At 35.7% G+C, this 13,165-nt stretch overlaps 1 protein-coding gene across 1 annotated transcript in view; it reads right to left on the minus strand.

Annotated features, from left to right (window-relative positions):
- Positions 1-13,165, minus strand: part of UBR3 (ubiquitin protein ligase E3 component n-recognin 3) — a gene marked incomplete at its 5' end in the record, with an annotated part of 238,879 nt that overhangs the window by 192,862 nt on the left and 32,852 nt on the right. The window contains 2 exon segments of the mRNA XM_080798665.1: positions 6,839-6,888; positions 7,414-7,557. Coding sequence (XP_080654791.1) covers positions 6,839-6,888; positions 7,414-7,557 — 194 coding nt within the window.

A 13,165-nucleotide genomic window follows, 5' to 3' on the forward strand; every position in this document is an offset into this window, starting at 1 on the left:
TAAAAATATATATCTTACAATCTTAAATGTAAACTTTCATTTTCTTGATCTACAATAGTAACTACCACACTTAAAGAAAACGCTATAATTTTAATTAAAACCCTACAACAGCCATTTCTGCTTACAGCATTATTTCACTGTCACATGACAGTTTTCCCAACCAAAAAAAAAGCACTGAGTAGATGGAAAAATCTATAATCAATTGTTGGCATGTTAGTTAGCTGTAATCACTAGTCATTATTTTGGATAGCAAGTGAATCCAGGAAGAACAAAGGCAAAGTCCTATCTTGGAAGTTTTGAAACGTGTTTACAAATTCTTTGACACTCCTCCTTCTAGAGGTGGGATCTATGTCCCCTCCTACTGAATCTGGGCCCACCTTGACAACTGCCAAATAATAAAATGCAGTTTGTTAGTGACACTATGTAACTTCCAAGGCCAGCTCAGAAAAGGCTGTCCAGCTTCTGCTCTCTAGCAGCTCAAATCTGGGAGAAGCCAGTAAATATGTAACAACTTGAGACCTCCACTCTGGAGAAGCCACCTGTAGGCACTCTGGTCAAAAGCCAGCTGAGCTCCTTGCGGACAGTAAGCAATCAACAACCAGTCCTATCAGTAAGCCACCTTAAATCTCCACTTCAGCTGAGACTTAAAGGACTGCAGTGGCAGCCAACAACTAACTAGAACTTCATGAGGGAACCCAAATGAGAAATGCCCAGCTGTGGGTCCCAAATTCCTGAGTCATAAAATTGTAAGAAAAAAAAAAAAGGTAATTTTAGGCCACAAAGTTTAGGACAAATGTGTTGTACTGTAATAGTAATAAAAGAATCGTTTATCCACTTCACAGAAAGAACTCTAAACCAACTCGATAAGAGACCTAGTGTCCACTTCCAACTCTACCAAAAACTGGTAAATGAAATTCACTAGCTTGAGTGAACCTGTTATTTCCATGGAATTCAGTTTCTTCATCTATAAGTTAGGCAAAATGAACTTTAAGGTCTCTTTTCGCTCTAGCATTAGTGATTTTTATAATCTTCAAATTGCTTCCTCCTGATTCTCATTTTTGTTTCTGTTGTATTATATGATTCTTCTATTACTAACTCAAGATTTGAAAATGTGTTCAGAACCAAAAAGCAAGGGTGCCTGGATGGCTCGGTCCGTTAGGCATTTGCCTTCGGCTCAGGTCATGATCCCAGGGTCCTGGGATTGACTCCACAGACAGGGTCCCTGCTCAGCGGAGAGCCTGCCTCTCCCTTGCCCTCTTTCCCTCTAACTACCACCCCTGGCTTGTGCCAGTGCAAGCACTATCTCAAATAAATAAGTAAAATCTTAAAAAAAAAAAAAAAGGCAAAGACCTTGTGGTACACAAATCAATAAAACATTAATGAACATATATTTGTATAAAAAATTATGATCATATCAAGTCCCACATCAGGCTCCTTGCTCAGCAGGGAGCCTGCTTCTTCCTCTGCCTGCCGTTCCCTTACATGTGTGCTCTGACAAATAAATAAATAAAAATCTTTTTTTAAAAGAATTTTTAAATAAAAATCTTTTTTCTTAAGAATTTTTAAATAAAAATATTTAAGATTTTATTTATTTATTTGTCAGAGAGATAGAGAGAGTACAGGCAGGCAGAGTGGCAGGCATAGGCAGAGGGAGAAGCAGTCTCCCTGTGGAGCAAGGAGCCTGATGTGGGACTTGATTCCAGGATGCTGGGATCATGACCTGAGCCGAAGGCAGCCGCTTAACCGACTGAGCCACCCAGGCATTCCAAATAAATAAAAATCTTTAAAAAAAAAAAAACACACCACACACACAAAAATGATCACAAACTTAAAATAGAAAATTTCCTCCCTTTATCACTAAAAACCCTTTAGGACTGGCCATAGGTAATGGTCTTATTTTTTTTATACTCTTCCATACTTTTCACTTTAAATATGTGTGTGATTTTATAATCAGAAAGAAATGAATCTATTAAAATTTAAGATATGCATACTTTGTGACCTAGCAATTCCACATCTTAGAGAACTATTTGCACACCTGCACAAAAAGAAATGTAAGCACTGTATCTTGTCATAAAAAACTGCAAATTAAGGACATGATTGGATAAGCTGCAGTTTAATTCATATTTCAGAATACTATATAGAAAATGGAAAGAAAAGAGTACTGACAAAGATGAATATGCACAGTACATTATGGAGTAAATCAAAGGACACAAACCGGCATAATATTTTTTATTTATTCACAAACACACACACACAATGCATTTCTATAAACACACAGTTATTAAATTCCATAGAAGAGGATCTGTCAAAGACATCCAAACTATTAACTGTAGTTACCCAAAGAAGAGCTGGTATTAGGAAGGGTAGAGAGGGGACTTTTATTTAATCTGAACTGTTTGGCAAAACAACTACAATCTATTTGTGCATTACTTAGGTAATATTTCAGTTAAATTTTTAAAAATGAACTTCACTGGGGTGTCTAGTGACTCAGTGGGTTAAAGCCTCTGCCTTTGGCTCAGGTCATTACCCAGGGTCCTGGGATGGAGAATAAGCCCCGCATCAGGCTCTCTGCTCAGCAGGGAGCCTGCTTCCTCCTCTCTCTGCCTGCCTCTCTGCCTACTTGTGATCTCTGTCAAATAAATAAATAAAATCTTTTTTTTTTTTAATCAACTTCATTGTTTTAAAACATGTTTTAGTAAATTATTTCCTCTGGAAAGATGAGTAGAAATGTGTATAATATGACCCACAATAGCTAAAAATTCAAATACCTGAATCACTCCTCACATAAAGTACTAGGACAAAAACATTTATCTAGAGTCTAATCTGTGTCTTATCTGTGATAGGTACTTTATGTTATCGGATTAAATCCTAACAGAATTCTCATCACTTTTCCAAGAGAAAATGGATGTTCAGAAGTTAAATGACTGGCAAAAAACACAGTGATATTATGAGACAAAATTCAAACTGAGGTCTGCCCAACTCTAAAGCTCAAGCTTCTCTTAAAGAAAAACTAAAGTAGGGGTACTTGGGTGGTTCAGTCAGTTAAGCATCTGCCTTCAGCTCAGGTGCCCTGGGAGCAAGCCCCATGTCGAGCCATATATTGAGCCTCCAGCTCAGTGAGGAACCTGCTTCTCCCTTCTCCTCCGCCCCCCCAACTCATGATCTCTCTCTCTCTCTCACTCTCTCTTGCTCTCTCTGTCTCTCTTAAATAAGTAAAATCTTAAAAAAATAAAACAGATATCTCTTCAATCCACTTCTAGCTAAACAACTCTACTTCAAATTCTCAAGTTTTCAAATGCCCAAATGACCCCATTTTTATCCCAACTAGAAAATATAATAAATATATAAACTATAAAAAGTACTTTTAAATAAATTAAAATTTTAATTATAAAATATGATTCAAAAATCAGAGTCTAAACTACTTTTAAATATATAAGTTAAATATATATCACATGTTCTAACAATAATTCTCTGCTGCTCTCAAAAAATGATGTATTTTGAGGATAGATGAAATGAATATTTTGAACTTGTCACCATCCAGTTTTTAAGATGATAGTCACACTGAGACATAATCATAATTAAGGAACAAATTATTATATAAAACATTATATACAAAAGTTGCTGAAACAAAGAATCCCAGGGGAATGAACAGACAGACCAGAAGAAAAGATACAAAGACAGATTAGAAGCAATGGTAATAAAGAAAGAAAAGCCATATTTCAAATCCTGATATCCACCCAGAAATTACTTCTCTCTCCAACAAACACAAAAGGATTTCCAGCTACGAATGCTTGAGTGGTTCAGTCAGTTGAGCGTCCAACTCTTAGTTTTGGCTCAGGTCATGACCTCAGGGTCATGAGATTGAATCCACATCAGGCTCTGCACTCAGCATGAAGTCTGCTTGAGATTCTCTCTCCCACTCCCTCTGTCCCCTCCCCCCAGCTCACACTCTAAATAAATAAATAAATAAATATCATTTTCTTTAAAAAAAGGATTTCCTTCTGGCACCCTACCATAAAATCCATGGCAACTTAAAAGGTAATTCAGAGAGTTTAGGCCAAGACAAAAATTACTGTTAGTTCTTTCCTAGACAGAGAAGAAAGTATCTATGTTGAATATCAGCTTTCTATATGCCCAGAAATCAGATTCAATTCATGAAAATAACGTAGAATTCTTATTAGATCCATAATGCCAGGTATGCTGAAACAGTATGAAGGTTCTAACCTACCATATAAACAAACATTAACTATAGATTTTTATTGTTCTAGATCATATCTAGATGTTTAGATTATCTTTAAAAATGTCCTGTAACATCACTAAACCATTTCATTATGAAATAATTTTCTACAGTTACTACTGATGATAGATACAGGCTCCTTTCCTGTTGGCTGGCTTTAAACAAAAATGTGCTCATGCACCCACTTATATACAATTTCTAAGTCTTTCCAGATCTCATCTTCTTGAGAGGCCATTCTGCTTCTCCACAAAATGCCCTTAAAGAAAGCAGAATAGAGATGCCTAGATGGCTCAGTCAGTAAAGCCACCCACTCTTGACTTTGGCTCAGGTCATGATCTCAGCGTCATGAGATCAAGTCCTGCATTGGGCTCTGCACTGGGCGTGGGGCCTGAGTAAGATTCTTTCTTCCTCTCCCTCTGCCCGCACCCCTCAGCTCACTCGCTCTCTCTCTCTCAAAAAAAAGAAATAATAAAGCAGAATAAGTTACTAAAAACCACATGTCTAGCGGTGCCTGGGTGACTCAAGTCGGTTAAGCATTTGACTCTTGATTTCAGCTCAGGTCATGATGTCACAGTTGTGAGCTCAAGTTCCAAGTCAGGCTCAGTGGTTGGTGTGGAGTCTGCTTGAGACTCTCTCTCTCTCCCTTCTGCCCCTCCTCTGTTCTATCTCCCACTCTTTCTCTCTCAAAATATATAAGTAAAATCTTCTTTTAAAAAAATGTCTGGGGGCACCCAGGTGGCTCAGTCGACTGGTTAAGTGTGCAGCTCTTGATTTCGGCTCAACTCATGATCTCAGGGTCCTGGGATCAAAGCCCCATGTTAGGCTTCACCCTCAGTGGGGAGTCCGCTTAAGGATACTCCGCCCTTCCCCTCAATTCACACATGTGCACTCTAAAATAAATAAATAAATCTTAAAAAAATAAAGCAAAACTACACGCCTATTATCTAATCCCTTCTTATCTCTTCTTTCTTTGACATATGAAGAATTAGTATTCTTACCTCCATCACTCCCCTCCCCTAGCTTCAAAATGGAATTAATACTATTTTAGTTCAAATGAATAATGTTTATATGTACTTTTTAAAGTCTATTTGATTTTTTTGGAAGTCTGTTTTAACTACCAGTAATTTTTTTTCCCATTTGTCATTATAGCAACATTGTTTGTAACTCTTTGAAGTTAAAAAAAGCAAAACTTGGGTGCCTGGGTGGCTCAGTGGGCTAAAGCCTCTGTCTTCGGCTCAGGTCATGATCCCAGGACCCTGGGATCGAGCCCCGCATCGGGCTCTCTGCTCAGCGGGGAGCCTACTTCCCTTCCTCTCTCTCTGCCTGCCTCTCTGCCTACTTGTGATCTCTGTCAAATTTAAAAAAAAAAAAAAAAAAAAAAAAGCAAAAGTTTTAGCTAACCATTTACAGTATTTTTAAATGATTTTAAAAAATTAAATTTTTTAAAAGATTTTATTTTATTTTACAGACACATATTTGGTGCTTACAACATGCCAGGCAGGCACTAAGCTCTAAGTGCTTTCATATATGAACTCATTCAATCCTCACAATAACCCCAGGCAATAATATTTTTATTACTTCCATTTTGCAGAAGAGGAAATTTAGTCATGGAGAAGTTAAGACCCTTACTCAAAATCACACTACTAATGAGTACAGGAGCCAGTTTCAAACCCAGGCACTCTAATTCCAGAGTCAAACTTGTAAACAGCATATGAAACTTCCTCTCCAATTTGTTGAAAACTCTTTAAAACTGTGTGTCCAATAAGAGACTCCAGAAAATGTTGCATTTTGTGGGATCCTTTTTAGAGGGGGAAAAATACTACTAGGAAATTTAAATGATAAGGCATTAAATCAATTATAAGACATCAATAACAAAAATCATATTTTCCAAAAGAGGATATCTTGCTTACTTCATGTGATAGTATCAAATTAAAATGGTTTTTCAAAGAAAAAGTTACATTAAAAAAGTATATTTAAATATAATACAATTTGGTTTTTTAAATTTTTCATCATTAAATTTGACCAAAAAAAGAATCTACCCTTCATAAGCATCAAGATTATACACAGATGTAAAAAAAAAATCCTCCCTTATAAATTGTATGCTAATAAAATACAGGAATGCTATAAAGGATTTATCAGAAATATTTAATAAACACTATTATTTGGCTAATAAATACTATAAAAGTTAAAATTTCAAACTGACAGTCTATTTCCGAGTACACTGCTTTTTTAAATAAGGTATAACATATAAGGTGTAACTTATGAAATTGGAAAAGCAGTTACCTTTTATATTCTTTTAATACATTGTTGCAGACTTAGCTAAATTTCTTAAAACAATTTCCTTATATATTTGACAGTTTGGGTCAATTTAGGGATATCTGCCTAAGGAAAGATCTCTATCTCTTTCTATCTCCCATTTCTAAACTGTGAAGAAAGAGATAAATTATAAAGAAGTAAAAATCTAATAACTATAATCTTGGCTAACTTATTCCACTCTAGGCTTCCATGTCTACAAAATGAGGAATTTAAGCTAGATAATATCCATAATTCTGTATAGTTCTATAACTTTAAATTCTATTTTCAATAAGTTTTAAATCTCACCTCATCTGAAGAATCTAGTTGTCCCAATGTTCCTGTTGCACCTGCAAAACCTTTGGAGAAGAAAAAGTTTCCTTCATAATTATTACATATTGTGTTACTCTAAAATTATTTTGAGACATAAACAAAAAGCCAAGTTTTATTACCTTAAGACAACTCATTCTAATAGATATCTTGGTAGAGGTTCAACATTTATCTTTAATAAATTTGGGTCTAACAGATATATACTTCAAAGAAAATCTCTAGTGAATATCCAGATTTAATAATCACAAATGGTGTTTGAGAAGGATCTCTTTCTTCTTAGTTTTAAACCACGGTTTATTAAAATACTGAGACACAAAAGTTTTGAGCTATTGTTTAATAGCAATGCTTTTCATGAGTTAGAAACAGAACCTTAATAAGCTAACCAAATTCCATTTAAGAAAAATGCCAATATATTCTTTCTTGCTTCTACATTTTTACTACTTTCCTTAAAGAGAATGACATATTATTTAAATTTCTTTAATAATTAGTCAAGTTTGAGGGTCTTTTTGTTTCAATACAGAAAAGTTATCACTGTTCCAATTAAACAGACAAACCTTGAACTGCCAGAGTGCTAGTGCCAGCTGATGGCTCCTGTATACCATATACAAGCTTATCCTCAGGATATGTAAGTCCAGAGCTCTTCAAAGCTATAAGGTATTTTTCATGACTTTTCTTTGCACAAGCATTTTCTCCAAGACCTAATATTTAAAACAAACTTAAAATCAGAAAAAATATTCTATTCAAAATATAAATAAAGCAATTTCAGCAATTAATACATAACACATATAAAATAGCTAAATATTGTAATGGCAGGAGCACCCTAGAATGAATATAAAACAGCTTCACACAATATTGCAGAACATGTTTATAATGAATAATAAAATCTACTATGTAACTGAATATCTAAAATATGCCAGAGGTTACCTGCAAATCACAGGAGGTGCAAAGATTAACAAGGGTATATTATTTCTTGCCTTCAAGAAACTTGAAAAATCATGGCAGAGAAAGGTAAATAATATGGTAAGTAACAACTGTATAGCAGACTTCCACCATGTGGTTTGACAATCTGATCTCATAATACTATGCAGCTAGATCCAAAGCAAAAAACTAAGGGAAAGCTTCCTGGATAAAATAATGCCTGAGTGGAATTTTCAAATATTATAACTGAGATTACTCCTAATTCCCACTTTATCAAACTTTCCATCATATTTAAAGAATTAAATATAATTTCTACAGAAATATCAGTAAAAACGTATTCTAAAAAAAATATTGAAAAGCTTAGGTTCTAGAATTACATAATCCTAGAACTTTCACTTTAACATAGCAGTTTATTAATTGTTGCCAATTTTTGTATTGTTTTTTAACATACTTATAGAGAATAGAATGATAGTAAAAGAAATTTTACTATTTCTTTTGAGAATTCTTTAAAAGTAAAAAATTATTCTGTCTGAAAGCCAAATTACCATGGCATTTGATACCTCCTAGGCAAATTATGTATCTTAAATTAAAATCTCAAGCTCTCCAATTATAAAAATATATAAGTGAACTTCTTAATATTTGTTGAGCTTTTCTGTATTTCCTCCCTTTGCTAGCCTAATAATTGCAATAGAACAGTTTGTTTTTTAAATATGTCTTTCTGGGCTGGTTTTAAAAAAAAAAAACAACAACAACACTCAAGCTCTCATTAAACAGTCAGGAATATATCCATCCTTCAAGTCCAATACCAAAAACAGTTACACTTAGTTTAAAAAAAAATTACACGTGGTTTATAAAGAATAAAGACCTTCTATGCATCCTATATAAGAAATTACTAAATATCTCCTGAATAATAAAAGCCATGTATTTATCTCCTTCATGATAGATTAAATTTATAATACTTTTTAAATGACAAAATATGTTTCATTAACCCTCACAACAAGGCTGAGAAAAATGAATGTATAATAACCATTTTTTTTTTAGAGGAGGGGTAGGGGCAGAGGGAAGGAAAGAATCTTAACCAGGCTCCAAACCCAGCACAACACCCAACACAGGGCTCAATCTCACCACCCTGAGATCATAACCTGAGCCAAAATCAAGAGTCAGACGCTTAACTGACTGAGCCACCCAGGCACCCCTGTAATTAACATTTTTAATAGTAAAGAAATGGAGGGGCACCTCGGTGGCTCAGTCAGTTAAGCATCTCCCTTCAGCTCAGGTCATGATTCCACAGTCCTGGGATCAAACCCTGTATAGGCTCCCTGATAGCAGGGAGCCTGCTTCTCCTTCTGCCCCTCCCCCTTCCCCTGCTCATGCTCTTTCTCGCTCTCTCTCACATAAATAAAATCTTAAAAAAAAGGGGGAGGGGGAGAGTAAAAAAACAGAGGCTTAAAAACATGGCTAGCCAGTGAATAAACAAGCAGTAATTACAAGTACAGTAGCCTATAAATATTAAACTTCTGAACCAAAATTTAATGTGATTAATTAAAATTAAACTTCTGAACCAAAATTTAATGTGATTAATTAAAATTTAATGTGATTTCCATCACTAAAAGTCAGCCAAGGATTTCTGTGTTGTTTATTTCAAGAAATAATTATAAAGGAATTGTAGAAATAAGACAATTACCATAAATCATTCCTAAGGTATACATTCTTACAATGATTAAGAACAACTTGCTGCTTTCTTCCTCAACAGTTGAGTTCCTAAATAAGGTTTGAAGAAATAACAGACCACCAGCTATAACTTGATCTTTCTCCAGCTTTCACCAAAACTGAAATACAAGCTACCATCATCTTTATCCTAAGCTGCAGTTGAGTTTTTCTATTTCTGCCCCTTCCAATCTATTTTTGGCAAAATCACAAGTCATCTTTTTAAAACACATATCTGATCATGTCACTCTTAAAATATTTCCATGACTTCCCAATACACTCAGGATAAGATATAAAATATCACATGGTTCATGACTGCCCTGGATCTAGCCCTAATGTGGTAACCTTATTTGTGCCACTATCTCTCTACATTCATTTCATTTCAACACTACACCATTTTTTAGTCCCTTTTTTAAAAAGTAAGCTCATTCTCACCCATAAGTATTTTGACATAGAATCTAGTAAGTGTCTAGGTGTGACTGACAGTCTTTATATTTATCCTGCTTGGGGCTCATTAAGCATCTTGTATCTATAAGTCAATGTTTTTCATCCAATTTGGGGAATTTTAGTCATGATTTTTTCAAATGTTTCTTTTCTGCCACATTCATACTTTCATGTCCTCCTGAGATTCCAATTATAGGCTCTTTAGATCATCTGATTCTAACGGGTCCCTAAGACTCTGTTGCATTTTCTCTCTGTTCTCTAGACTGAATAATCTATTTTTTTAAAGATTTTCCTTATTTGAGAGAGAGAGAGCACGCACAAGCAGAGTAAGGGGCAGCGGGAGAAGCACACTCCCCGCTGAGCAGGGACCTTTCCCAATGCAGGGCTCAAACCCAGGACTGTGGGATCATGACCTGAGCTGAAGGCAGACACTTAATCAACTGAGCCACTCAGGTGCCCCCAGACTGAATAATCTATTAATCTGTCTTCAAATTCATTAAGTCTTTCTTCTACCCTCTCCAATCTGCTGCTAAGCCCATCCAATAAATTTTTTTCAATTTAATTACTGCACTCAATGCTAACTTTCAGTTCTAGAATTTTTTATTTATTTATTTTTTATTTTTTTATTTATTTATATTTTTTATTGTGTTTATTTCTTTGCTAAGATTTTTTTTTTGAAGATTTTATTTACTTGACACAGAGAGAGAGATCACAAGTAGGCAAAGCAGAAGGCAGAGTGAGAAGGGGAAACAGACTACCTGCTGAGCAGAGAGCCCGATTCAGGGCTTGATCCCAGGACCCTGAGATCATGACCTGAGCCGAAGGCAGAGGCTTAACCCACTGAGCCACGCAGGCACCCCTCTTTGCTAAGATTCTTTATCTCTTTACTCACTAACATCATATTTACTTTTAATTATTTGAACAGATCTTCCTTTAATTTCTTGAACATATTTATAATAGCTGCTTTTTAAATTTTTTTTATTTTTTTTAAGAGAGGGAGAGAGTAGGGGGTGGACAGAGGGAGAGGAAGAAAGAGAATCTTAAGCAGGCTCCATGCCCAGCACGGAGCCCCACATGGAGATCAATCTTACAACGCTGAGACTGTGACCTGAGTCAAAAATCAAGAGTCGGACATTTAACCAACTGAGCCACCCAGGTGCCCCTATAATAGTTGCCTTAATGTCTTTATCTGCTAAATCCAACATCTGGTCCATTTCAACGTCAATTTCTATTCACAGCCCTATTTCTTTGTTATAGGGCATAATTTCTTATTTTCCTGCATGTTTAGTAGTTTGTATTGTATGCTGGACATTCTAATGACACATTATAGAAGATTCTGGATTCTATTATCTTCCTTTGAAGAGTACTAATTTTAATTCTAGAAGACCATTCAATCAACAGCCTGATCACCAAAAAACTCACAAAGGTTTAGTAAAGGTTTATAAAGGGTATGTCTGTAGGGGCGCCTGGGTGGCTCAGTTGGTTAGGCATCCAGTTCTTGATTTCAGCTCAGGTCATGATCTCAGGGTGTGGGAGTAAACCCCATGTCGGGCTCCACACTGGGCATGGAGTCTGCTTGGGATTCTGTCTCTCTCTCTCTCCCCCTCTGCCCTTCCCGCCTGCCTTATTCTCTATCTCCCACACTCTAAAAATAAAAAAATAAAAAATAAAAAATAAGGGCAGGTCTGTAGAAAGCCCACGGTTCTCAAAAGGCCCTCTAAATTGACAGGAATAATCTCTAAACTGTGTCTCAACTAGATGCCTGTGGTATTAACAAGTTCTCTCCAGTCTGGTTGGGCTAAAACTCCAATGTCTTTGAAAACTGCTTTACCTCTTCTATCTCTGTTCTGCTCTTAACCCTACAGCAGTCACTCTCTAATAAGCCTGAGGCAGTCTCATCTTGTACATGTGAACCTCAGAACCTCAGACCCCTGAAAGCATTTTCAGGGGTCCCCCATCACCTGCCCCACTACCTCTTGGTATTGTACCCCAAAGATGCCAGTTTCCAACTGCTTCAGATGTCCTAAACTGTGATCTCTATCTCCTTAGCTCAGGTGGGCCACCACACTGCTTCAATGCAGTTCACTGCACTGCAGTCAGGAAGGTATCCCTAGACAGAGATTCATAGCAATTGTGGGGTTCATCTCATGCTTTGCTTTTCTCTCAAAGATTTACAGTCTTGAGTCTCCTTCTGTCCAATGCCTAATAACAGCTGCTTCACACTGTTCCAGTTTTATGTTGTTTATGACAGACAGGCTAGCCCAACAGTCAAAAGCGGATGTCCTCTACCTTTAATACAACCCCATCCTATTTCCTAAGATGGGGAATTCTAACCTAATTCCCCTCACCCTCTAGCTAAATGACTTTCTCTCAACTATAAGGTTTTACTTTAAATATCACTTCCTCAGTGACACTTTCCCCCATCTTCCCCATCAGTGAAATCAAGTCTCCCTTTTACAAACACTTTACAAACACTTGCCCTACCCTTTCATATCATTTACTATGTGTTTATAAATTACACAATTTTTTTGGTTTGGGAGTTGTATTAATGCCATCTCACTCACTAGACCTTAAGCTTTATAAGGGCAGGGATAGGATTACCTGGTTTATTACTTGCATTCCATACCCTAAACTCTAGCACCTAGCCCCAAACCAAGTACATAGTAGGTACTTAATTAATAAGTATTTAATTAATAAGTATTTGCTGAAAAAAATAAATGTCAGATAAGACTATCTTTGAATAACATACTGTTCACAATTCACGTGAAAATTTCACCTCTAAAGAAAACACAAACTTCAATTTTCAAAATATGTTGTTCAGGAGCCAGGAAAAATAACGCTATTTAAAGTATTTGTTGTACTATAAAGCTGAGTTAACCTGAAGAGTTTTAAACTAAAGCATCTTATATAACAGTATATCATATACAAACATACTCAACAATTCCAAGTTTTGTAACTTAAATTCTATATTATTATAAAATCCTATGCCACTCACAACCCAAAAATACAGAATACCAAAAATGAAGACACAGAAGTAGTTTTTGTTACTGTTTGGGGAAGGGGTGGAATAAGATTATGAATATGTCACACCAAAACTTAGAGGAGACCTGGATTCTAGTGCTAACTCCAAAATAAGTTACATGTAAGGCCTTGAACTGTTCATTTAATTTTTCTGGAACTCAGTTTCCTCATCCATAAAATAAAAAATACTTTTAATAACTTCCACCTTTAGCATTC

This window comes from Martes martes, assembly GCF_963455335.1.
Source record: "Martes martes genome assembly, chromosome: 3".
Lineage (NCBI taxonomy): Eukaryota > Metazoa > Chordata > Mammalia > Carnivora > Mustelidae > Martes > Martes martes.